At 48.7% G+C, this 26,600-nt stretch overlaps 1 protein-coding gene across 1 annotated transcript in view; it reads right to left on the bottom strand.

Moving 5' to 3' along the window:
• LOC144688627 (solute carrier family 12 member 5-like) overlaps positions 1 to 26,600 on the bottom strand; it is a 742,161-nt gene that overhangs the window by 277,513 nt on the left and 438,048 nt on the right. The window contains exon 4 of the mRNA XM_078555421.1: positions 11,989 to 12,135. Within this exon, the coding sequence (XP_078411547.1) occupies positions 11,989 to 12,135 (147 nt within the window). The remainder of the gene's footprint in view (positions 1 to 11,988; positions 12,136 to 26,600) is intronic.

Raw genomic sequence — 26,600 nt, 5'->3', positions numbered from 1 at the left:
TCTAGTCTCCCCAACAAGAGGAAACATCCTCCCAGTGTCCACCCTGTCAAGTCCCCTCAGGATCTTATACGTTTCAGTAAGATCGCCTCTCATTCTTCTAAACTTCAATGGATATAGGCCAGGAATGAGTCAAGTGAACCTTTTCTGAACTGCTTCTAACCCAATTTTTCCAATAAGGAGACCAAAGCTCTCTGTAGTACTCCAGATGTGGACACACCAAGGTACTGTACAGCTGCAGTAAAACTTCCCTACTTTTCCATTCCCCTTGCAATAAATGTCAATATTCCAATAGCCTTCTTAATCACTTGCTATACACGTATACTTCAGTTTGACATGAAGTTGGAATGCGGTGCAAAGAAATTAGAGAAAGTGATTGATGGTAAATAAGAGTTTGGAATTGTTTCTGCTTTCCATCATGATCCTGGAGCAACAAGACAATTTGACCATGGGACAGGAATGATGAGAGAGCTTCGGCTCACCAGGTTCAATTGCTATGTGCATTAAAAATTCCAGCCCAATTATATTGAGACCAGCATTGTAATATTTGACTTGTTCACAGTCAGCAACTTGAAATGTATGGAAGTTAATTGGACATGGATTTAAACATTATATAGTCCTGGAGGCTCTATGTTATCAAGTATTTGGTCCATGATGATCTAGGGAACCCCAACTTTTGATAAACGTTTGACAATATTACGCTGCAAATAAAGTATCACTACAGGAACAGGGTAGCCTTGCAGCTTAGCTGGTAGCACTTCTGCCCCTGAGTGAAGGCTCTGGGTTCAAGTCTAGTGAACATGGTGGCCACAGGCGTGTTCATGTGGCTCAAAGTTAGTTGTTAGCCAGCCTGCAAAATCCTTACAACACTCCTGCTTTGGAGAACCCCCTTGAGGAAATTCCTGGCGAGAGTGAAAGGTTCAAATGTTCCGAGGGTCTGTAATAGTTCCTGTACTGGTGGGGTCAAAGTGTAATCTGTAGATATCCTCCCTGAACATATTCAGTCCAATTGTGAATTATATAACTTAGCAGAGAAATACCCCGCAACCTATCAGGTCTACATGCTCCAGTAGAACACTTAGCCACCAGGAGAGCTGGACTTCTCTCTCATATTTTGGGCAGCTATCAACACAACAACAGGCAGCAGCAGATTCCGAAATACAGCACCACCAACTGACCCAATGCCTTGTCTAGCAGTAAAGTATTCTATCTTTAGGATGGCCTGGAAAATAAAAGAAACATGATTCATTCAATCCAGATAGAGGAATAGTGCTTTCACCTTCCTCACAAGCACCATTCACTGTGACAATACAGCAAGAGCAAACTCAGCCAGAGAAAGTAATACTGAAGTGTCTTTCAAATGGTTGGTACCCACTATTCAAGATAACCTTGACTAAAAAAAGAGAAAATAATTCCCATATGTTTGAAGAAGATGAAAGCACCATTAATTCTATTTTAATCTCATGGTGTCAAATAATCTGTCTTGGCACCTGAATTCACAAGGCATAGATGCCCCAAAGTGCTTTACAACTGACAAAGTACTTTTGAAATGTAGTCACTGTTGTAATGTAGGAAATGTGGCAGCCAGATCCCACAAACAGCAGTGTGATAATGACTAGATAATTTGTTTGAGTGATGTTGGGTGAGAACTCCCTTGCTGTTTTTCAAAATAAATTATTGCACCGTTTATAGCTAGATCCTACTTTCCACTTTCTGCCACTTTGAATAGTTACACTTTACCCCTCTGCTTTGTGTCTTGCCGCTAGTTAGCTATCCATTCTGGCTCTGCAAGCTTTGACCTCATTCATTAGCCTATTCTGCGGTACCTTACTGAAGGGGCGTGCGCCCGACCCAACCGGACGTGAAATCGCACGAAATGACGTCGAGCAAACGTCCAGACGTTATCCTGTGCTTGCGCAATATTTCAGTCGCTGGGTGCGCGCAAAAGTCGGAAGCTGACAATTAAGAGGCCACTTAAGGTAATTGTCTCCAATTTTTCATGGTCCATCCAGCCTTACAGCCAGGTGGACTTTGCATTTTTCATGAAACCTCATCCAAGGCCGGGATGAGGTTTCCACTATTAAATGAAAGAAAAGTAAAAATTTGCGTATATCATGTATATGTTCAGGTGACTGATTGTGATGCTTCCACATTTTTTTCCTGATTTTAAAAACTTTATTTAATGCTTTTCAGGTCTTCAGCTCCCTGAGGCAGTTCTCTGCCTTCAGGGAACTTTCTGTCAGCTCTCGCCCGTGCCAGCACTGACGTTAGTGCCTGTCCTCCTCCTGCCCCCACCCCAACCATTAATTGGTCAGCCAGCGTGAAATCGCGGTCAGGGGCCAATCGTGCCTGCCCACTGACCTAAAAATTCTGCCCAAGGTCTTTTGGAAATCTAGATACAGTACATCTACTATATCACCCTTGTCTACTCTTTCTGTTATCTCTTCAAAGGTTGGTCAAACAAAACTTTCCTTTTTGAAATAGGCTGACTATTCATCACTATATTACTGGTTTCTTGGTGCTTTTCTATTTTTTTCCTTTAGTAGAGATTCTATTATTTTTCATACCACTGATGATAAACTGATTGGCCTATAATTCCTTGGAGATGTTCTCTCACCCTTCTCAAATACAGGTATAACATTAACTATCTGGTAGTCCTCTGGCACTATATCTTTTGCTAATTAATTATTAAATATGTGTAATGCTGGGTGGAATCATCCCAGATTTGCACTAAGTGTGGTAGTGGCAGGGTAAAACAACTTTTTACCCACGAGCTGCAATGATGGCTTTTCATGCTGTATCTTCCCAAACCCGCCCCATTAATTACGCATTCCCGGGAAACATGTCATTTCCATGGCAAGCGGGCTCTCATTCGCCTGCCACGCCATCACCCTGCAGCTTCATCACGCCAGGCGCCGTATTTAAAGTCCAGCGCACGCACACCTCTCTGTGCTTCCAGCTCACGACTGCTGCATGGAAGACAGGCTGACCCCGAGAGGCAAAACGACTGCAGCTCCCAGGTTTAGTGATGCATCCCTTGAACTCCTTTTGGGTGACGTGGAGGCTGCTGTGATGTTCTCTACCCCCACTCTGGCTGCAGAAGGAGCAGCAGCATCATCAATCCAGCATGGGAGTTGGTGGCAGCAGTGGTCAGCGCCAATGCCCTGCAAAAGAGGACAGCCACCCAGTGCCGCTACAGGATGAACGGTCTCATCCGTTCTGCCAAGGTAATTCACTCTTCTCATCACTCTCAACTCTCACACTCAAACCCATTGGACATCCACAGGGATCTGACACCTCAAGGGACAACACCACTAACTCTCACACACACCCTCACATCTCCGTCAGACTCATATCAACTCGAGCTCATGTCCTCATCCTGTCCATGACTCCACTCACCACACAAACGTTCCATGCAGTGCCATGTGCCCTGCTCACACTCTCTCCATCTGTTTTCATGCAGGAGAAGCTGGCTCACATCAGCAAGAAGACGTTCCAGACCTGGGTGGAGTAGCCCACATTAGGCCCCCTACTCACATTGAGGAGTATGCCACCGCAATGACTGGTAAGGACATAGACCGTGCCTGTGGTGATGGTGAGGTCGGCGGCAAACACCTTCGTGAGGATCCTGTACCACATCATCTCTCTCTCAACGTAAATGTTTCTCTCCTGATTTTGACTCTATTGCCATGCACTACTTATTTCTACTTTGGTTCACAGGGAGCTTTGCCAAGTGACCAACACCCTCAGCCAGCCAGTCCCTCAACTCCATCCAGGTCCTCTCCTCCAACCAAGAGGACATAAGCAGCCTGAAAGACTGATCACAGCGCTTGCCCACACCCTCCACCAGCGCAGAGACACACACCTCAGTGGGACCTAGATCTACAGCAGGCTCGGGTTCACAATCTGGTGGTGACCCTGTGGACATGTGTCCACAGCAGGAGGAGGCAGGTTCATGTGAGCTCCTCGGCACTCAGAGCACTGCTGCGGAAGAGGTACCTGTGAGGCCCAAGTCAGATGACGAGCCTCTAGATTTGTTTCTCTAACTTATCATGGAGAGTCAGCAGAAGGTGTGGGATCATCATGCAGAGCTGTTGGAAGCCCTCAACAGAGTGGCACGGAAGTCAGAGGAGTGCGTCCGCCTGCTCTCTGATGAAGTGGTGCCCACATGTACGTGTGTGGAGGTCTCCAAGGGGAGGATGGTGGGCGCAGTGGAGACCCTGGTCCAGCAGAACGCGGAGATCTGTGCAGACCTGCACTCCATTGCAGGAGTCATGGGTGAGTTCCTGTTGTGGCAACGCAAGAGGGAAACAGGGTGCCTCCAAGTGCTCCTTCCCTTCAAGGAGTCAGGCCGGGGTCCTCAGGCACCCAAAGGGAAGGGGAGCAGCAGCTGGACACCACTGGGTCATCCACTCAGGAATCTCAGAGGTGTCCTCTCCCTCCGAGACCCCTTTGCCTATGACTCCCTCAATCTCGTCCTCTGTCACCGCAGAGGGAGCAGCTGACCAACAGGTGATTCTGGAGGGAGAAGTGTATGTGTGTACCAGGGCCTGTCAGAGCCTCGTACAAGCACTCGCCCACGCACACGGATCCTTCACGTTTCACACTCACCTGAATATCATCAGCATTTTCAATGCTGCCTGCTGGGGTTCACTTTCAGTTGTCCATCTGAGCTGACCTACATCTCCGCCCACCCAATGATCACACTCCCATGCAGCATCTGATGTCGATCACTACGACTCTCGTTTCACTTTCGATTTGGACAGCATGGCCTGGATTCGCTTTCTCGTCATCTCCCCCATCTTTTCCCCTGCACCAGTCACCCAGTTATTTTCCCCCATCACAGTTGACCCCGCACCGACATCATCTTCCATCTCCCCTCTGTGAACTACCAGCCACAAATCTTTTCCTTCGAGGATGTCCAGATGAACGTGCACATTCCCTTCCTTCCCAAAAATCCCACCCCCATCCACATTCACCTCCTCCTTCCCACCCCCAAAGTCGATGTCTGCCTCCACTAACCACACTCGCCGTCCCTACTACGGCTACCGTCGAATCCTCACTCTCCCAATCTACCGCCTCACTCTGCCCTCGGTCATTCTCCTCCTTCCCTCATACCATGCCTACTCTCAGTTTGCACCCCAGGTGGCAGTCATGGACCCATCATAACCCTCCCTTGCATGATCACCTAGACATACCCCCTCCAGATCCCTTCCCCCACCCCCGTGAACGCCTTCCTGCATCTGGACCCCTCCCCCACCATGGAAGCACTTCCCCCTTCCCCCCTGGTACCCCTCTCCCACCCCCGGAACCCCTTCCCCCTCCCTTAGTCCTCCCGCCACACCCTCAGACTCCTCGCCGCTTAGTTCTTCTCCCTTCCTGACTTCCTCAGACACCCTTACTTCTTCCTCCACCCTTAGTCCTTCTCCCCCTCCTGACTCCTTCCTCCACCCTTACTTCTTCCTCCAGCTTCACTTTTTCCTCCACCCTTACCCCCTCCCTTCTCCGCACTCCTTCATCCCCCTGGACTCCCTACCTTCTCCACACTCCTTCCTCCCCCTGGATTCCCTACCCTCTCCACACTCCTTCCTCCTCCTGAATCCCCTCCTTTCTCTGCACTCCTTCCTCCTCCTGGACACCTTGCCCTCTCAGCACTTCTCCCCCCCTCCGAACTCGTTCCCTTAAACCTTCCATCCTCCTTACACCTAGCTCCCCAGTTGCCACCTTCTCCCCGTTACCCCTTCTCCACCTGTACTCCCTCCTTCCTCCCAACTTCACTCCCCTGACACCTTCATTACCCCCTCCCATCCTCACACCCCTGACACCTTCATTCCCTCCCCAACCTCATCCCTCCCAACACCTTTATTCCCTCCCTCTCATCTTCACTCTCCCAACAGCTCTTCTCTCCCAGTTGATCCTACATCTTTCTCTCCCACCCCCTTGACCTTCATCCATTGTGAGCATCAATGGTGATTTTCCATATTCCGTGAGCTGCTTCGCAGCAGAGCCAGGTCCATGAGAATCCACCCAGCATGCCATGGATGTTCCTCCAGTGCACCATTGCTGTTGGGCTCCAGCATCTTCTACAGCTCGGATGTCTGCGATGTGAGCAAGGCCCTGACAGTAAATCCTGACTTCTGCATGTCACACGTGTCACGACATGTTCTGCACCGATGTGTTTCCCTCTGAAGTGGGCTGACGTTCCCGTCAGTGGGCTGGCCTGATACTAGTATGCTGCTGGATTACAATGAGGTCCCCAATGTCTGATGGCAGGAAACACGGCCTGCCATCCACGGGCTGAGCGGACAATCGCAAACTGGTTTCACCATGTTGTCAGACCAAGTTTTGGCCTTCTCGCCATATTGTCCGCTCACGTCACCAATCATGCCCAATGCCAGTGGGCACGGACAATTCCACCCGCTGTCTCTGCATTCATTTCTCAACGTTCTTTTAAAATTTGTGGGTACAATTCATCCAGACCAGGGGTTTTGTCCTCTTCCATTTTAATTAGTTTATCTAATATTTCTCCTCTTTTTATTTTAAATGAGGTGTGCCATTTCTAATTTAATCTTCCAATTTCTCGTCATGCTTTTCCCATGTACTTTCCATGTGCTCAGTGTATGTCCCTTTCCTTCCTCTCAATTTTTCCCTTATAGTTTATTCATTCAGGGCCTGAATTTTCATTCCAGTCCATGTCCTGAGCCTGCACCAAATTAGTATCAGTCAAGCACTATGATTTTCAATGAGAAAGGCACTAATTTGCCCAGAGGCATGGTCCAATTAGGGGTGGCAGGTTGAGGGAGGAGGCAGGAACTCGCGCTGGAGGGTGATTTTAAAAAGTAAATAGCAGCCATAATGGGGCTTGCCATTGCCTAGAGGAATGGAGCAGGAGGAGGGCCAACAACTAGCAGCCTCATGGCCTATACAAGTACCCAAACACTCGCTTCTCAAGAACTCAAGCTTCTCTGCTCACAAGATGGCAACATGTGGCGCTGCATCAGCACCTGAATTTGACTATCTTTTGTCATTTGCAGTCACAATGAATAATGGCTTCTGGCTGTGCTCCCAGGCTGTTCAATCTTTCCAGTATTAACATTGAAAATTTGATTCTGTCCCTCTCCAGACTGTTAAGAAGCTTTTCAACAAGGTTAAGCAGCATTTTAACAGGAAGCATGCAGGTTGCAGCACAAACCCCCACCCCACCCTCCCTTTAAAATTCCAGCGCGTCATGCAGGCATCGGAAGACTGTCATGCCATCTAAGTGCACTATTTTCAGAGCATGCACGCACCTGACCTCGCCCTATGAGTGATTGAGAATCCTGCCCATGGCATCTGTTTGATGTTTCGTTTGTCTTTCAGTGGAATATATTTTTCCTGGACTCTGTTGAACATCATTTAAAATGTTTTCCACTGCTATTCTACATTGTTGTTTCCCAATATAGTTGTCTATTTCACTTTCCAAAGTTGCTTTCTCAGACCCTCGAAATCTACTTTTCTCCAACCTATTTGTTATGTACTGTTCTTCTCAATTATTAAAGTGTACAATATTATGGTCACTATTGTCTAGATGTTCCTCTGCTTTTACTCCCCTTATCTGCTCTGGTTCATTCCTCATTACTCGATTCAGTAGCAAATCCTCCTTTGTTGGGCTGCTTATATATTGGGTTGGAAAGGAGTCTTGTACACATTATAGGAACTCTCCATTCCCTTAACCCGTTTACCAATGATTTCTGGCTAATTAATTTCCAAATAGGTGAAATCCCCTTTGAATATTATTCTATCTTTTTTATTCATTTTTCTAATTTGTATGCTTGTTTCTTCCTCCACCTCCCTTCTGCTATTAAGTGATTGTATTAGAGTGAGTGGCCCTTTATTATCTTTTAACTCTATCTGCATGGATTCTATTTCTTCCCACCAACAGCTGCATCACATTTTTCTACTCCCATTATATCATCTCTCATAAGTATATTTTTTAATGCCTGCAACATTTAATTCCCAGTGCTGGTTTTCTGTAGCCATGTCTCAGTAATCCTACATCTGGCCCCTCATCATGTATTGCTGCCTCCAGTTTCCCTGATTTATTACATACACCATGTCCATTGCTTTACAGACAGTTTACCTCATTTTTAATTGCCATTCCTCTCACTTTATTTTTTATCAATCTTTATATGCTCCTGTTCCAAAACTCTATTTATTCCATGACCATACTTTCCTTTCCTGTTGTTTTTATATTTAGCTTGTTTCATTTTTTTGCAGAAACCTCCCTCATTTTACTAATTTAAAGCCTTTGTCACCTCCTCAATTTGCACTAGGACACTGGTCCCACTCTGATTCAAGTGGAGCCTCTTGCATTGGTATAGTTCCTTCTTGTCCCTGAACTGAACTTAGGGGAGAATTTTCTCCCCGTCGAGGGGGCTGAGCCAGAGCGGGCGGGCGTGCAGCCAATCGTCACCCACGATCAACTGCGCATCGCCATTTTACGTGGGTGGGCCAATTAAGACCTGCCCAGTGTGATGCACACCCAGAAGCGCTAAGCGCTCCTCGTGCGGGTGGGGGGAGGAGGCTGAGTCGGGGCCTGCGCTCTTTTGCGCATGCACGCAAAAGAGTGCAGAAATCTCCCTGAGGCATAGATCTGCCTCAAGGAGTTTAGTTTAATTATTATTATTTGAAATAAAGAAAAAAAAAATACTCAGACAAGACCCCTCATGTGACAGCGTCACATAAGCTGGGACATGTCACTGATCTTTAATAAAAATTTTCATTTGATTTATAAAGCCTTCATGAAACCTCACCCCGCCCATGGATGAGGTTTCATGATAAATGCAAAGGCCGCCTGGACTCTTCGTCTGCCCACCAACCTTAAGGTTGGACGGGCAGCTATGTTAATTCTTTTAATTGGTATTTAAATGGCCTTAATGGGCCTTTGTCAGTTCGGCGGGCGCGCAGCTGACTCAGGTGTGCACCTGCTGAACTGAAGATCGGAATGACACGCGGTGATGTCAGGACTCATGCTTGATGTCACCGCGTGTCATTTTACGTGTCGGCGAGCGGAGCCTGCCCCCGCATGCTGACCCGAAGATTCAGGACTCTGGTCCATGAAAATGAAACCCTCTTTCCCACACCAGCTCTTTAGCCATGTGTTAATTCTCCTGACCTGTCTCTATGCCAATTTGCATGTGGCCTAGGTAATAATCCAGAGATTATTACCCTTAAGATCCCACTTTTTAATTTAGCTCCAAATTCTTGATTGTCCCTCTGCAGGATCTCGTCCCTGTGCCCACTTAGTTACAACATGGACCACAACTGGATTTATCCCATCCTTTTTCAAATTTCTCTTCAGCTGCCTCAAAGGTACTGGACATGTTTTGGAGAGGTAGCACTGGCTTTCATTGTTGTCCATCTGGAATCTAATACCATGCTTTCTGATGATGGACAACATGTGGTTGAAGAAGAGAAGGGAACCAAGAATACATACTTGTGGGGCTCCAGTTGATGGTGTTGTGGCAGGAAGGGAAGCCAGTGCTGGATATGCTCTGGCTACGATCAGATGGGGAAGAGTGGAACCGGGTGAGGGCAGTGCCAATCTGCTGAATAATGGAGGAGAGGCACTGGAGGACGATGGCATTGTCAAGCATGTCAAAGGCTGCAGAGAGAAGGATTAGGAGCAGGTGCACCACAGTCACAATCACAGAGGTCACAGAGAATGTCATTTATGACTTGGAATTGGACCTTTTCAGTTTTCTAGCAGGGACAGAAGCTTGATTCAAGAGATTCAAATATGGAGTTACAGGAAACATGGGTGTAGATTTTGGCGGCGACAACACGTTCAGAGAATTTTGGGTGGGAAGAAAGATTGGAGATGGGGTGTTGTTTGCAAGGTGAAAAATGGGTTTCTGAGTGGATGTGGGATGATGATGAGGGCATTAAAATAGTCATAGGGCTGTCAAAGAGCACTGTGTACAGCTTGGAGCTTAACTCCCATTGCATCTAGTTTCTGTCCAAAGGAGGGAGATAAAACTCCTCTTTCTGGCTTATTCAATGGGCAACAGTGCCAGGGTTCTAAATTAGGTATGAAATTTTAAAAATAATTTTACAATTATCTAATTGAATGGAAATGCTGAATTGTTGAAATGAAAATAAATGAGGACTACGAGACCAAGCAACTCAAGCAGTCGCCTTAAACAAGCATTGAACCGTAAGGCAATGAGGACCCTAATACATCTAAAAGGATCCTTGTACAAATCTGGAGGAGGGGCAGGCCTGTCTCACTCAGAATTCTTTGGCAGGTCCTATGGCCATCAGATAGAAGTAAGTTTTTTAAGTAACCAGACATCCTTTGACTCCACAGTTCGGGAGATTTCCGTCGCCGTGCTCCCCCCTCCACCTGTTGCCCAATCTAACCATCTTCCCCAAACTTACCTGATAGCCACCCTATTGTTTTTATTATGTGGCAAACTGCCAATGGTGGTGTGGTTAGCAGCAGGAGTTCGAGCCAAGGGTGTACATGAGGCCTGGAGTAAATTCTACCTTAATTTCTCTATCTTTATTCATTAGAAAATGTTCAATAATATGGTCTGGAATTTCTTTTTTTGCTGCTCCGTCAAGCTTCACACCTGGGCACAATTCCATAAGTGCTATAGGGGGCAGGATTTCCCTTTGTTGGGCGGGCCCAGAACGGCCGCAAAATGGATTGCTGCCTGCGATCAGACTATGGCCTCGATTTCACGCTGGCTGGCCAATTAACGGCTAGCTAGCATGAAATGAGAGCCTTAGCGTTGCCGGGGTGAGGGCAGAAGGAGGGTGAGCGCTGAAGTCTGCGCATGCATGGGGAAGCACGCACTGAAAGCTCCCTGAAGGCACAGAGCTGCCTCAGGGAGCTGAAGAATTTTAAAATGAAAAATAAAGACCTTACAAATGATATAAACATGTCCCCACATGTGACTCAGTCACATGAAGAAGGACATGTTAAAAATGATGTTAAAATTTTTTATTGTTATTTAATTTACCGTTGGAAAACTCATCCCGCCCTTGGACGAGGCTTCATAAAATAATGCAAAGGCCGTCTGGCCGATTTGCCCACCCGCCAACTGAATGGCTGAGTAGGTGACGAAAAATACAAATTAATTACCTGTTTAAGGGCCTTAATAGGCCTCTTAATTGTCAGCAGGCGCGCTGCCGACTCTCGCGCGTGCCCACCAACCAAAAGATCGCGAGAGTGTGCAATGCCATCGGGACGCTCGCTACGTCACTGCGCACTATTTTACTCCCAATCAGATCAGGCACATGCCCGCCCACAGGGCAAAAATTTCTGCCCATGCTTTTTGATGCTTTGCCCAAATGGCTTTTGTTCAAGTGTAAACCTAGACAATGAGGATGGTCAGAGAGTTCCAGCTGTGGAAGAGCTCAGTCACCATCATGGTTATGATCAGATCGTACAAGCATTGGTGGGCATTGATTTTGGTCTGTATAACTCAACTCAACTGGACGGTGTATTCACCAAACAAGTCGTAAGGGAAACTGCAGTTTTGATTTTTTTTTCACATGTATCTAGATTGCCAGCTATCCATTAGTTGATTGAACTAGCACAGGCCAGAGGGACTGTAATGGTGTTCTCCAATCCTGTACATTCCTATGTTACACAGCTGGAATTAACACTAATTCAGTATATGCCTTGAATAATTAGACAGAAATTGACACAACATTGTTCTGTTTATTCATTCACTGTGTCCTATCACAACCCTGACACATTATTGCCAGCTCTTCCTTCCATTTGTGGCTTTTCCCTTTCTTTAGGGCAGGTGGGAGATGAGTGAAACACCATGTTTTATCCTTCTACTGAGGCTATAAAATGCTTGGATTGTCTTGTTCACATTTCTGCCATTATGACTTGGAAGCCAAGTTGAGCCTGAAAAGTGTCCCCTTTGTGCAGTACTCTGTTAGGCATTAAAGAAATCTCTCAGATGAGCAAGTTGGGATGGAATTGTTACTTACACAGGAGCAGCACAACATGACGATGAAGAAAGATTCCATGATTCCACCAACCCCCACAACCCATGTCAGGCGCAGGAACAATATGACTCCAAAAATATTCTGCAGGCAGGGAAAGAAGACTCCCATGATTGTACCCATCCGTGTAGCCTGCAAAGAAAGAAAAGATAGTGAAAAAATTAAAACAGCCTCCGATCTGAAGTTTCAATGAATTAAAATCTGTCAAAAAAATCCAGTTTAATTATGGCATTGGTATCAAGACATCAGGGGAAACTTGCACATAAATACTTTAATGCTGTGTGATACATTTCTTGTCTAATATTCAGAATTCATTCAACTTAGATTGTTCCCATCATCAGCAGCAAGCCTATAACCACGAACATTTTACCAGAGAATCATGTGGTTTAAAATGTTCTATTCAGGCACAGCATTAATTTGGAAGAAAAAATAGGGAGAAGTTCTATTTATGGTTGTACACTGGGTACATCAATGATGAATTTAGAGATGTAATGAGCAGCAGCCAACTTCTCAGGCATTCTGGTTTATTAAGGCCATCTTTTTAGGTAGTTAAGGTGGCTGCCTGAACTGAGCACGGGCTTGACATGAAGTGAGGGAGTTGCATCCGTTTCAATGGCTCATTTGTTAAATTCCTTAAGAACATTCGGGGCCTGTACTGAACAAGCTGTGGCTACCTTTCTAGGTCCACAGCTGCCTAACCAGTGATCGTCGGAGGCTGCTAAAGAAATGGGGAGTTAAGCTCTTTATATTTACATCCATGTGGAACCAGCAGCAGCTGAAGGGTACCTCCCCTCCATGAACTTACATGCTTTCCATTGCCAGCAAGCCAGCCAGCCCAATGGCTTCCAGGCATAATGAAGATCTGCCTCTGGAGGCTGTGGCAATTTTTGTCCATCATCAGTCCTCCAGGTTCAGGCATGTGTTGGAAACGTGCCATCAGTTATGCAACCAAAATTGGACGTGACAAATTTCTACCTCAAAAGCTTTAATTATGTAGTAGACCACTTTCCACAGTTCAAGTTAACTATGTATGAAAATTTCATGGTACACTGCTATTTGCTATTGAAATTTCAGTGACAATTTCAAAACATATGTCATGCACCCCTGAGGAGAACTTCATTGACCAGAGCTGTTCTTCTACCCTTCACCCTTGACTGTTTCTTATTTCTCCAATTCTACATTAATACAGAGAAAGCGATGGAAAAATCACTGTTCTGCAACTCACAGTCAACTTCTACAAGCGTCAGCTTTTTTTTTGTAAAAATATACTTTATTCATAAAATATCTTCAATCACATTCCAAACCATTTCAAAAACAACATTACAAGGGTACAATCCAGGTTAAACTTTTACAAAATGTATCACCAGGTGCATCAGTACAAACAATATTACAATCATTTACAGCCTTTCATTTTGATCTGTACAGCCCGAGGGGCTCTAAACAGTTCCCAGTCTCTCGGTGCGCTGTGGTAGAAAGGTCTTAGACAGCGACCCTTCCCCATTGCGCCTTTGCGGCAGCTGCCCCAAGCTTTAGTGCGTCCCTCAGCACGTAGTCCTGGACTTTGGATTGTGCCAGTCCGCAACAATCGGTCGGGGACAACTCTTTGTGCTGGAAGACCAACAAGTTTCGGGCAGACCAAAGCGCCTCTTTCACTGAGTTGATGATCCTCCAGCTGCAGTTGATGTTTGTCTCGGTGTGTGTCCCTGGGAACAGCCCGTAGAGCACAGAGTCCTGTGTCACAGAGCTGCTCGGGATGAACCTCGACAGCAACCACTGCATCTCTCTCCAGACTTTCTTTGCAAAGGCACAATCCACAAGGAGGTGAACAACGGTCTCTTCCCCACCGCAGCCACCTCGAGGGCAACGTGCAGAGGGGGTGAGCTTCCTGGCGTGTAGGAAGGATCTGACGGGGAGGGCCTTTCTCACCACCAGCCAAGCTACGTCTTGGTGCTTGTTGGAAAGTTCTGGCGATGAGGCATTCTGCCAAATGACTTTGACAGTCTGCTCGGGGAACCATCCCACAGGGTCCACCCTCTCCTTATCCCTCAGGGCCTCTAGGACGTTACGTGCTGACCACTGCCTGATGGACTTGTGGTCAAAGGTGTTTTTCTGCATAAATTTTTCCACCAGGGACAGGTGGTACGGCACGGTCCAACTACTTGGAGCGTTCCGCGGCAGCGTGGCCAGACCCATCCTTCGCAACACCGGGGACAGGTAGAACCTCAGCACGTAGTGACACTTGGTGTTTGCGTACTGAGGGTCTACGCACCGCTTGATGCAGCCACACACAAAGGTGGCCATCAGTATGAGGGCGATGTTGGGCACGTTTTTTCCCCCTTTATCTAGAGGCTTGTACATCGCGTCCCTGCGGACACGATCCATTTTCGACCTCCAGATAAAGCGGAAGATGGCTCGAGTGATCGCCGTCGCGCAGGAGTGTGGAATGGGCCAGACCTGCGCCACGTACAGCAACAGCGAGAGTACCTCACACCTGATGACCAGGTTCTTTCCCGCAATGGAGAGGGAGCGTCGCTCCCACATGCCCAGTTTCCTTTTCACCATAGCCACTCGCTCCTTCCAGTTTCTAACGCATGCCCCGGTCCCTCCGAACCATATCCCCAGCACCTTCAGGCCGTCAGCCCTGACAGTGAAGGGGACAAAGGATCGGTCAGCCCAGTTCCCAAAGAACATGGCCTCGCTCTTCCCACGATTTACCTTGGCTCCCGAGGCCAGTTCGAACTGGTCGCAGATGTGCATCAGTCTGCGCACCGACAGCGGATCCGAGCAGAAGACGGCGACGTCGTCCATGTACAGGGAGGCTTTTACCTGAGTGCCTCCACTGCCTGGGATCGTCACTCCTCTTATGCCCGGATCCTTCCTGATGGACTCGGCAAAGGGTTCTATGCAGCACACGAAAAGGACAGGCGAGAGAGGACAGCCCTGCCTGACTCCAGATTTAATCGGAAAGCTATCTGTTTCCCACCCATTGATTGAGACTGCGCTACTGATGTTAGTGTAGAGCAGTTGGATCCAATTTCGAATTCCCTCCCCAAAGCCCATTTTGGACAGCACATCCCCCATGTAGGTGTGCGATATTCTGTCAAAGGCCTTCTCCTGATCCAAGCTGATGAGGCAGGTATCCACACCCCTGTCCTGTACATAGGCAATCGTATCCCTGAGCAGCGCCAGGCTGTCAGAGATCTTCCTGCCTGGCACAGAGCAGGTCTGGTCAGGGTGAATCACCAATTCCAGAGCGGATTTGACCCGATTGGCGATGACCTTGGACAGAATCTTATAGTCCATATTCAACAGTGAAATGGGTCGCCAATTTCTAATTTCCTCCCTTTCCCCCTTGTGCTTGTAGATGAGGGTGATGATGCCTTTCCTCATGGATTCTGACATACTACCGGCCAGGAGCATACTCTCGTACACTCCTAGCAGGTCTGGGCCGATCCAGTCCCACAGAGCCGAATACAACTCCGCCGGCAAGCCGTCGCTTCCGGGAGTTTTACTCTTCTCGAAGGACTCAAGGGCCTTAGTCAGTTCATCAGGAGTTAGCGGTTTGTCTAGGCTCTCCCGCGTACTGTGGTCTAAGACCTCCGTGATAGAGGACAGGAAGGACTGGGAGGCCGTGCTGTCCGTGGGCTTCACGTCATACAGTCCGGCATAAAAGGATTTGCTGATCCTCAGAATGTCGGACCGTGATGACTTTACTGAGCCGTCTTCTTCCTTCAGGCTGCTGATCACAGAGCGCTCTCTGTGTACCTTTTGGAAGAAGAAACGTGAGCACGTCTCATCCTGCTCCACGGAGCGGACCCTGGAACGGAAGATGATCTTGGAGGCCTCCGAGGCAAAGTGCGAGGCTTGCTGGCCCTTCACCTCTTGGAGCTCCTCCTTGACATCGACCCCCATCGACTGCAGCCGGAGCAGATTCTGCATCTTTTTCTGGAGTCGGGACATTTCCCTCTGTTCCTTTCTAGCTTTCTGGGTGCCTTTGCGGATGAAAAACCTCTTGATGCTTCCCTTGATCACTTCCCACCAGTGTGTCAGGGACTTAAAGAGGGGTTTCACGGTTCTCCAACCTTTGTAATCCCTCTTGAGCTCCTCAATGTTCTCTGGGGTCAGCAGTTGCACATTTAGCTTCCATGCCCCCCTGCCCACCCTCAGGCCCTTCTCCAAGTGGCAGTCCGCCAGTAGGAGGCAGTGGTCAGAGAAGAACACCGGCTTGACCTCGGTGGATCTGACTGTGAATGCACGGGACACAAACAGGAAGTCTATCCTGGAACGAATGGACCCGTCTGGCCGCGACCAGGTGTATCTACGCTGCGCTCCGTCTGCAGGGTTGCTGAAGACGTCGTGCAGCTTGGCATCCTTAACTGTTTCCATCAGGGATCTGGACGTAGCGTCCAATCTGCTGCCGGCCCTGCCGGATCGTCCAGCCGCATCGATGATGCAGTTGAAGTCACCGCCCAGAATGACCGGCCTGGAGGTCGCCAGCAGCAGTGGGAGCTGCTGAAAAACCTCCAGCCGCTCAGCCCCTTGTGCCGGGCCATACACGTTAATTAACCGGAGTGGAGCGTTCTTGTACATTACGTCTGCTACGAGGAGTCGCCCGCCCACCACCTCCTTGACCTCGGAGACGGTGAAGTTGCCTCCCCGCAGCAGAATACCCAGGCCGGAGGAACGAGTGTCGTTTCCGCCCGACCAGATCGATGGCCCGTGGGACCACCATCGTGACCATTGCCTGTAGGAGCTGAGGTGCGGTATCGCACACTCCTGCAGAAACAACAGGTCAGCTTTGACCTTGGCTAGGTAGTCCAAGGTTGCAACACATCGCGTAGTAGATTTAATGCTACGCACATTTATGGATACAATCTTTAAACCCATTTTAAAGCATTTATTCTCCTACCAAACCCACTGTCTCTGAGAGTCCCAGACCTTTAGTCTGCTCCTTCATACCCGTAGTGAGCTCAAATTCCTTCACTTTGGATGGGCTGAGGTAGATCTCCTTGGCCGTGTTCTGCTCCAGTGGCATCTGGAGGTTCACGTAGAGAGCGGGTTTTGAGATGACCTTTGCTGGAGAAGCTTCTCCAAAACTCACCCCCTCTGGGGTGTTGCTGTTCCCGGCTTCCTGGAGCTGGGGTGCGATGATTGCCTCACTGCTCCCAGATTCCAGGGGCTGTGGTGCACTGGCCTCCTCAGGTTGCAGGCAAAGTTGGGGTGCGCTGGTCTCCTTGTTGTCTCCAATTTTCTGGAGCTCGGGTGTCTCGTCCTCCAACGCCCTGGAGCTTTGCCGCCTCTTCTGTCGGTGCCGCTCTGGCACTTCATCATCCGAAGAGCTGCTGCCCTTGTCCTCCGTGTCGGATGGGAGACGCCTCTTGCCGCTTCTCTGGGAAACGCCTTTGCTTCTTCTTCGCTCCCTCTTACTTTTCTTGTTCTTCACCGTCCGCCACTCCCCCTGCTGCTTTTCCACTGCTGCCTCCTCCTCCATTGATTCGCTGTCCTGAGGACTGGGAGGTTCAGGGGGTAGTGCTGTTGATTGGCTCTCTGTTGCCTCAATCTCTTTCTCCACCTTGTCTCTCTCTGTGTCCTCCTTTGTCCCGTTGAGCTCCCTGGGGGCCTTGGTGGTTGGAGTGACACGAAACATTTCTTCTGCTTCCCCCTGGTTGGCTTTGGCTGCCTGTGCGTAAGTACGGCAGCGTTTGGGGCAGGTCCTGTAGAGGTGACTTGCCTCGCCACACAGGTTGCAGCACTTGGCCTGTTTGCAGTCTTTTGTCTGGTGCCCTTCCTGTTTGCAGATCTTGCAGAGGGAGGCGCTGCAGTTGGCCGCCACATGACCAGCCTTGCCGCATGAGCGACAATGCTTGGGTTGCCCAGCGTAGACCAGGTAGCCACGGTTTCCCCCGATAGCGAAACTGGAAGGAGGGTGGAAAATGGCTCCCTTACCATCGGTCTTTAGCGTGACCTTAAACAGGCGTTTGCCTGTCCAGATCCCCAAGTCGTCTCGAATCTCGGTGCCGCTCCCCACCTTATCGAAGTACCTGGTGAGGAAGGTGACCACGTCGGCGACAGGGACGAAGGGGTTGTACACATGCACCATCACCTCACGTTCCCGTTGCTACAAGCGTCAGCTTTTTTTTTTGTAAAAATATACTTTATTCATAAATTATCTTCAATCACATTCAAAACCATTTCAAAGACAACATTACAAGGGTACAATCCAGGTTAAACTTTTACATAATGTATCACCAGGTGCATCAGTACAAACAATATTACAATCATTTACAGCCTTTCATTTTGATCTGTACAGCCCGAGGGGCTCTAAACAGTTCCCAGTCTCTCGGTGCGCTGTGGTAGAAAGGTCTTAGACAGCGACCCTTCCCCATTGCGCCTTTGCGGCAGCTGCCCCAAGCTTTAGTGCGTCCCTCAGCACGTAGTCCTGGACTTTGGATTGTGCCAGTCCGCAACAATCGGTCGGGGACAACTCTTTGTGCTGGAAGACCAACAAGTTTCGGGCAGACCAAAGCGCCTCTTTCACCGAGTTGATGATCCTCCAGCTGCAGTTGATGTTTGTCTCGGTGTGTGTCCCTGGGAACAGCCCGTAGAGCACAGAGTCCTGTGTCACAGAACTGCTCGGGATGAACCTCGACAGCAACCACTGCATCTCTCTCCAGACTTTCTTTGCAAAGGCACAATCCACAAGGAGGTGAACAACGGTCTCTTCCCCACCGCAGCCACCTCGAGGGCAACGTGCAGAGGGGGTGAGCTTCCTGGCGTGTAGGAAGGATCTGACGGGGAGGGCCTTTCTCACCACCAGCCAAGCTACGTCTTGGTGCTTGTTGGAAAGTTCTGGCGATGAGGCATTCTGCCAAATGACTTTGACAGTCTGCTCGGGGAACCATCCCACAGGGTCCACCCTCTCCTTATCCCTCAGGGCCTCTAGGACGTTACGTGCTGACCACTGCCTGATGGACTTGTGGTCAAAGGTGTTTTTCTGCATAAATTTTTCCACCAGGGACAGGTGGTACGGCACGGTCCAACTACTTGGAGCGTTCCGCGGCAGCGTGGCCAGACCCATCCTTCGCAACACCGGGGACAGGTAGAACCTCAGCACGTAGTGACACTTGGTGTTTGCGTACTGAGGGTCTACGCACCGCTTGATGCAGCCACACACAAAGGTGGCCATCAGTATGAGGGCGATGTTGGGCACGTTTTTTCCCCCTTTATCTAGAGGCTTGTACATCGCGTCCCTGCGGACACGATCCATTTTCGACCTCCAGATAAAGCGGAAGATGGCTCGAGTGATCGCCGTCGCGCAGGAGTGTGGAATGGGCCAGACCTGCGCCACGTACAGCAACAGCGAGAGTACCTCACACCTGATGACCAGGTTCTTTCCCGCAATGGAGAGGGAGCGTCGCTCCCACATGCCCAGTTTCCTTTTCACCATAGCCACTCGCTCCTTCCAGTTTCTAACGCATGCCCCGGTCCCTCCGAACCATATCCCCAGCACCTTCAGGCCGTCAGCCCTGACAGTGAAGGGGACAAAGGATCGGTCAGCCCAGTTCCCAAAGAACATGGCCTCGCTCTTCCCACGATTTACCTTGGCTCCCGAGGCCAGTTCGAACTGGTCGCAGACGTGCATCAGTCTGCGCACCGACAGCGGATCCGAGCAGAAGACGGCGACGTCGTCCATGTACAGGGAGGCTTTTACCTGAGTGCCTCCACTGCCTGGGATCGTCACTCCTCTTATGCCCGGATCCTTCCTGATGGACTCGGCAAAGGGTTCTATGCAGCACACGAAAAGGACAGGCGAGAGAGGACAGCCCTGCCTGACTCCAGATTTAATCGGAAAGCTATCTGTTTCCCACCCATTGATTGAGACTGCGCTACTGATGTTAGTGTAGAGCAGTTGGATCCAATTTCGAATTCCCTCCCCAAAGCCCATTTTGGACAGCACATCCCCCATGTAGGTGTGCGATATTCTGTCAAAGGCCTTCTCCTGATCCAAGCTGATGAGGCAGGTATCCACACCCCTGTCCTGTACATAGGCAATCGTATCCCTGAGCAGCGCCAGGCTGTCAGAGATCTTCCTGCCTGGCACAGAGCAGGTCTGGTCAGGGTGAATCACCAATTCCAGAGCGGATTTGACCCGGTTGGCGATGACCTTGGACAGAATCTTATAGTCCACATTCAGCAGTGAAATGGGTCGCCAATTTCTAATTTCCTCCCTTTCCCCCTTGTGCTTGTAGATGAGGGTGATGATGCCTTTCCTCATGGATTCTGACATGCTGCCGGCCAGGAGCATACTCTCGTACACTTCTAGCAGGTCTGGGCCGATCAAGTCCCACAGAGCCGAATACAACTCCGCCGGCAGGCCGTCGCTTCCGGGGGTTTTACTCTTCTCGAAGGACTCGAGGGCCTTAGTCAGTTCGTCAGGAGTTAGCGGTTTGTCTAGGCTCTCCCGCGTACTGTGGTCTAAGACCTCCGTGATAGAGGACAGGAAGGACTGGGAGGCCGTGCTGTCCGTGGGCTTCACGTCATACAGACCGGCATAAAAGGATTTGCTGATCCTCAGAATGTCGGACCGTGATGACTTTACTGAGCCGTCTTCTTCCTTCAGGCTGCTGATCACAGAGCGCTCTCTGTGTACCTTTTGGAAGAAGAAACGTGAGCACGTGAGCTGTAAACTGACGACATGCAGTGAGGACAACCTATAAATTTTTACACAGCCTCTGAGAATGTCTGACTCCTGTTGAGCAGCTTGCTTGCATTCCGTGATCAAGGTCATATCATAGAGACACAGCCATGAAACTTTAGAAGCATCTGATGCTTTGTCTTCCTTTAGCACCTGAGCCCTTCAGGAGCTGGAGCGCAGCATCAGTGGTCACAGATGCTGAATAGATGGGGGCCAGCCCCACCTTAAATGTGCTGAGAGTACACAAAGAGAATGAGAGAACCTTGTGGCATCTGCCCACTACATTCTGGCAGTAATAACAAGCACAGCAGAGGCGCAAGCATCAGTAATGTCTCCAGGGAGTGTGAGGCCTGACCATCATTGTGGCCTCCATCCTTGATGCCATAGTTGGCCTCCAACAGTTTGTATGCGAGAGGGGTGCCGGACAGCTCGATCTCACTCCAGCTACCCCTGCTCCTCAAGGATCCAACCTGGAGTCCCTGGGCACTGATAGGGAGGGGGATCCATAGGTGAGCACTCTGGGCCCATCCTTCAAGGTGATTTTACCTGGCCCATCCGACTCCCCACTTCCTGTGACCTCAGCAGCTCCAGCTCCAAAGACCGAGGAGGGTGTCACTGCCAAACAGAAGGACCCTGAAAGCAGGCCGGGGCCCTCCAGGTCTCAGCCCTCCAGAGGATGCACAGGGAAGAGGCCCTGGTCTGAGGCACCTGCCTTTATCTTGTACAGAATGGTTTCACATCTGAGTGACAGGAACACGGCTCATCAGAACAAGGAGCCACAGGCAGGGAGACATTCTTGGGAGTTTATTGACAATAGTGAACAGTTTGTACAAGTGATTAACACCCATGCCCAGGCTGTGCAGCTAATTCTTCTTAAATTTCTTAACCCAGCTGCTGTGTCTTAGTGCTCCCCGGACATCCACAGCAGAGGCAGCCTGCTGACTGGGACACCCTGTCTCTGATAACCTTGGCGGGCATCCTCTGGTGGGCTGATACTTGGAGGGCCCCGGCCTGCTTTTGCCGATGGATTCTCCTCCCTATGGGTGCCCAGGGACCCCAGGCTGACTCCTTGAGGAGCAGGAGTAGTTGGAGTCAGAGCGAGCTGTCTGGCACCTCTCTCGCATACACAGTTGGAGGGCAACTATGGCATCAGCGAAGGAGTTGAGCCCGCGCAGCAGCGTAAGAGCGAAGTCCTGGACCAAAGTCTTCATGGCGGCCACCATCCTGCCAGTGTTGACCTCGGTGCATTGCAATGCCGGCGCTATCACCTCAGCCTGAAGGTGGACGGACTCCTCCATCGTGCTTTGCAATCCGAGGAGTGCAGCGGACATCCCTTCCTGATGTTCCCGAGCTTGCCTCCAGCAACTGTGACATGGCCAAGTCCAGAGCCTCGTCATCTGACTCAGACACAGCAAATTTCTGGCATCCAGCAATTCTCCAATTGCCGGACACCTGGGAAGTCCCTGCCGCTGCCTGCTGTGGATCAGGAAGTGCAATGTGCTCACCAGATTGTGATCCCAAGGCTACTCTAAAGCCAATTCCCACCGAGGTGTGTGCTTCTGCACTGGTGGAAGGTGTGGGTGAGCACTGTGATGGGACTTCAGGGAGGGTGCCTTCAGATTCCTTTTCAGAGGTTTCTTCGGGACTTGATTGGAGGTCCTGGGTCATGGACTCTGTCGGCTGTTTGGCAGATGTGCCTGCGAAGGCAAGGGGAGATAATTAGTGCATGGCAGTGGCCTGTGAAACAGGACACATCACTCACAGCATGGTTGTCTGATATATGTTGCACTACTGGATCTTCACTTGGTGGATCACCGCCGACCTCACCGTTAGCACAGGACTAGTCCAGATCCTTGCCGGCCAGCTGAATGGCTCTGTTTTCAAAGTCCATGAGGACCGTGATTTCGGGAATTCTGCCGCTGGTCTGAAACCTGTCTCTCTTGTTGTGCACCAGCTTGTCCTGCATAGATAGAGATGGAGAGAATGTAAGCAGGATGCCTACCAGGCCAGATGATAAATGTGCTTGGCCTGTGAGGGTGGTGAGGGGTCCCATGGATGGGATGAGGACAATGACATTGAGTGTTAGAGAGTGAATGGTGATGTCCCTTGAACTGGCAGTGAGTGAGAGCCCTGTGGATGTGTGCTGGGTTTGTGAGTGTGTGAGTTGAGAGTGATGAAAGATGTGACATATCCTGGCGAAACAGAGGAGATCATTCATGCACTTGCAGTACTGGGTGGTTGTCCTCTTTTGCAGAGTGTTGGCACTGACCACTGCTGCCACCACCTCCCAAGCTGGATTGGTCATGTTGCTGCTATTCCTGCAGCCAGAGCAGGGGTACAGGACATCCCGGCGGGTCTCCACGGCATCCTGCTGTCACTCAAGGGACCCATCATTAAACTGGGGGTTGCAATCTTCTTGCCTTTGAGGACCATGTCTCCCAGCAGTGGTGGTGAGCTGGGAGCAATGAGCGCTGTGCTTGCGGCTGACCTTTAAACATGCTGCCCGGCGTGAGGCAACGGCAGGATGATGGTGGGTGGGCAAATGAGGAGCCCGCCCACCATGGAAACGGCGTGTTTCCTGGGAGTGCATAAGTAATGAGGCGGGCTCGGGACGATACAGCGTGAAAACTCACCATCGTTGTCGGCAGGCAGCACGCCGTTTTACCCGCTCGCTACCACACAGTGTAAATTTGGGGAAATTCCACCCAAAGTCTTCAATTTTTTGACATGTTGCAATTGTTAACCTTGGAATAGCGAAGGCCTCTTAAGACTTGATGCACCTGCACATTATACCACATTAGTAGATTCTGAGGAGGTAGTTGAAGAAATACAAAATGAGTAGGACATAATGGGTAGAATTTTGCCGTTGACAAGCAGGGGGCGGGGCCCACTCGCTGACGCGTAAAATGATGCGGGATGACATCGGGTGGAACCCCCAATGTCATCCCGCCCCATTTAAATTTTCAGGAAGACGGGGGCACAGCAAAATCAGCTGTGCGCCCGCCAACCTGTCAATGGCCAATTGAGGCCATTGACAGGATCATTTAAACAATTAAAGGACCTGCCCGTCCAACCTTAAGGTTGGCGGGCAGGCCAGGAGCCCCAGCGGCAAATAGAGAAAACATGAAACCTCATTCACCGGCGGGATGAGGTTTCATGCAGGGTTTTAAAATTTTTAATAAAGTTATTATGTTAATTATGAACATGTCCCATCTTATGTGACATTGTCACATGAGGGGGACATGTTAGGGAATTTTTTTTTCTATTTTTAATATTTTTTAAAGTGTCAGCGATCTCCCTGAGACAGCACTTAGTGCGCAGGTGCGAAAGAGCGCACTCTCGCTTTTAGGGAATCCCCCCGCCTGCACAGGAAGTGCATAGCGCTTCCCACCAGATGTCACGCTGGGCGGGCTTTAATTGGCCCACCCACGTAAAATGGCGGTGTGGCCCGCTTCTCCGGTGGGGATCGGCTCCCCGCCCACCGGAGATTGGGTCGGGCCCGCCCGCCAGACAGGCAGAAAATTCTGCCCAATGTGTAAGCAGGTGGAAAAAATGGTCGCTGAAATTTAGCACAAACAAATTCAAAGAACTGAACATTGGAAGTAATAACGGAGAACAGAAAGGACTTCACAATTGGCAATGAAGCTGATAGAAAGATATGCAGAGCTCAGGCCAGCCTTAATGCCCAACATGTCCAATCACTGCAGAACAGCAATCAATGAAGTAAACAGAATGCTAAAGTAGCCAAAGTGCAAGTTAAAGGAAATCATACTCAAACTGGGGTCGGACCATATCCTGAGGAATTTTGTTAACCAAAAGACAAGAGAGGTATTCAAACACTAGCAGTTGTTCAAATCAAAATTGGAAATCTGAGTTATGAACAGGATGATCTCAGGAAAATTAATATTTTAACAGGCAAAATAATTTCTACAATTGCTTGTTTTCTGAGAATTGTCTCTCAGTACTAATGGGTGGAATTTGTAACAAACCTGCCTGAGCAATGAGAGATGCTAGCAAAATGTGATATCAAAACAAACAGGATTCATTCCCATTGCACGGCGTGGGAGGTGAACTGTCGCTCGTGAAGAGATTACTGTGATGAAATACTGATGCATTGAAACACTGCAGCACATATTTATCAGATTCTATTATTTTCTCCCCCTGACATTATTGTGCTATTAAAACAAATAACCTCTTCCGCCCACTTGGTGACTGTTAAAATTTTGTGTAATATCACAGTGACATGACAAAACTCCCACTGTGGTATCTTTCGCCCCTTTCCCTCCATTCAATCATAAGTTCTTCATATAGAATTGACTTCCTCCCCCTCATGAATTCTGTATTTTTGGGCACTGAGACTTAAGACTTTAAAAAACCCAATGTACAGTCTAATTTAATTTTAAAGTCCTCATAACGTGGCTGCGGCATAAATTTTCAGACATTGTACTCTTCAAAGGAAGCACTTTCCCTCATGTTAGTAGTCATCCACTCATTTGTTATCTTTCGACTCGGCTATGTCAATGTCCTCCTGGTTGGCCTCCCACCAAGTACCTTCAGGAAAATTGAGGTTATTCAAACCTCAGAGGCATACAGACTCGAAATGTTAACTCTGTTTCTCTCACCACAGATGCTGCCAGACCTGCTGCGTTTTCCCAGCATTTTCAGTTTTATTTCAGATTTCCAGCATCCACATTATTTTGCTTTTATCCAAATCTTTGTTGCCCATGTCCTAAGTCACCATGACTCTCTTTCTCGTTGGCTCACATTGGCTCCCAGTCCAGCAACAACTTGATTTTAAAATTCTCACTCTTGGTTTAAAATCTCTCGATGGCCTTGCCTATCTCTCGCTGTGTAGCCTCCTTACACTCCTTTAAACCTACCTCTTTGACCAAGCTTTGGGTCACCTGCCCTAATATCCCCTTATGTGGCTCAGTGCCAAATTTTGTTTGTTAACACTCCAGTGAAGCATTTTGGGATATTTAATGTCATTAAAGTCACTATATAAATACAAGTTGTTGTTGTTTGCCTTTAAACTGTCCTTATTCATTAGCACATGCTGTCAGTGTCTACTATTTATTTTCCATCCATTTTATTCCTTCTTCACTAGGGAGGTGTTTGTTGTTGCACTCCTTTGCATCACAGGCACTTACAAGCAACTTTTCGAAGCTGCATAATCCAAGGGATGTATTGAAGTGTATGCATAAAATGTCAGGTTTCACATCGAAAAAGAGCATTGATCCTGATTTGTCTGCAGACAATCCTCCTGATGTGAATAAATTGAGTGGATTTTTTAGCTGGTTTGAAAATTGATGAATTTGAGGAACATGTGAATTGGCAGGAGGCTTCACTTTGTGAATTAGAAGGATCTGGTGTTATTATCAACAAATGGAAGGAGCAATTCAAGTGAGCAAATCCACAGAAAACATGCAGCCCAGATCAGATCTGTGGAAAAATTCTTAAGGAATGTGGCAGTTGACAGTTGCCTTTGTCCACTCAAGAAAAACCACAGCTCGTGACCACATCACCATTGATGTTGTTGCCAGTGTTGTTCTGTTGCCGAATGTAACAAGGATATTTGAGATTAAAAACCCAGATATTTCTCAACTGCAGTCTCTTGTATTACTTGTAAATCCAGCCACAGCTGGATATTCCTGCTCCTAAGCATGTTGTATACATAAAGCTACTGTGAAATGAAATTTTATCCCCTACTAATTAAGCCAAGTGATTGTTGTCATATGCTTTTAGGGGATAGGAACATGTCATCGCTAGAGGGAATGTGTGTCATGTGATCCAGTCTCAGTTTCACTTTGGGTTGTGAACAGAACACAGCACATGCAGCACTGCTGCAGATGTTTTCAAGTTTTCTACCTTTGTATAAATGTTCACGTCTAAATAAATGAGC

Source organism: Cetorhinus maximus, chromosome 13 (genome assembly GCF_964194155.1).
Source record: "Cetorhinus maximus chromosome 13, sCetMax3.hap1.1, whole genome shotgun sequence".
Taxonomy (NCBI): domain Eukaryota; kingdom Metazoa; phylum Chordata; class Chondrichthyes; order Lamniformes; family Cetorhinidae; genus Cetorhinus; species Cetorhinus maximus.
This window is presented reverse-complemented; position numbering and strand designations above follow the sequence as displayed.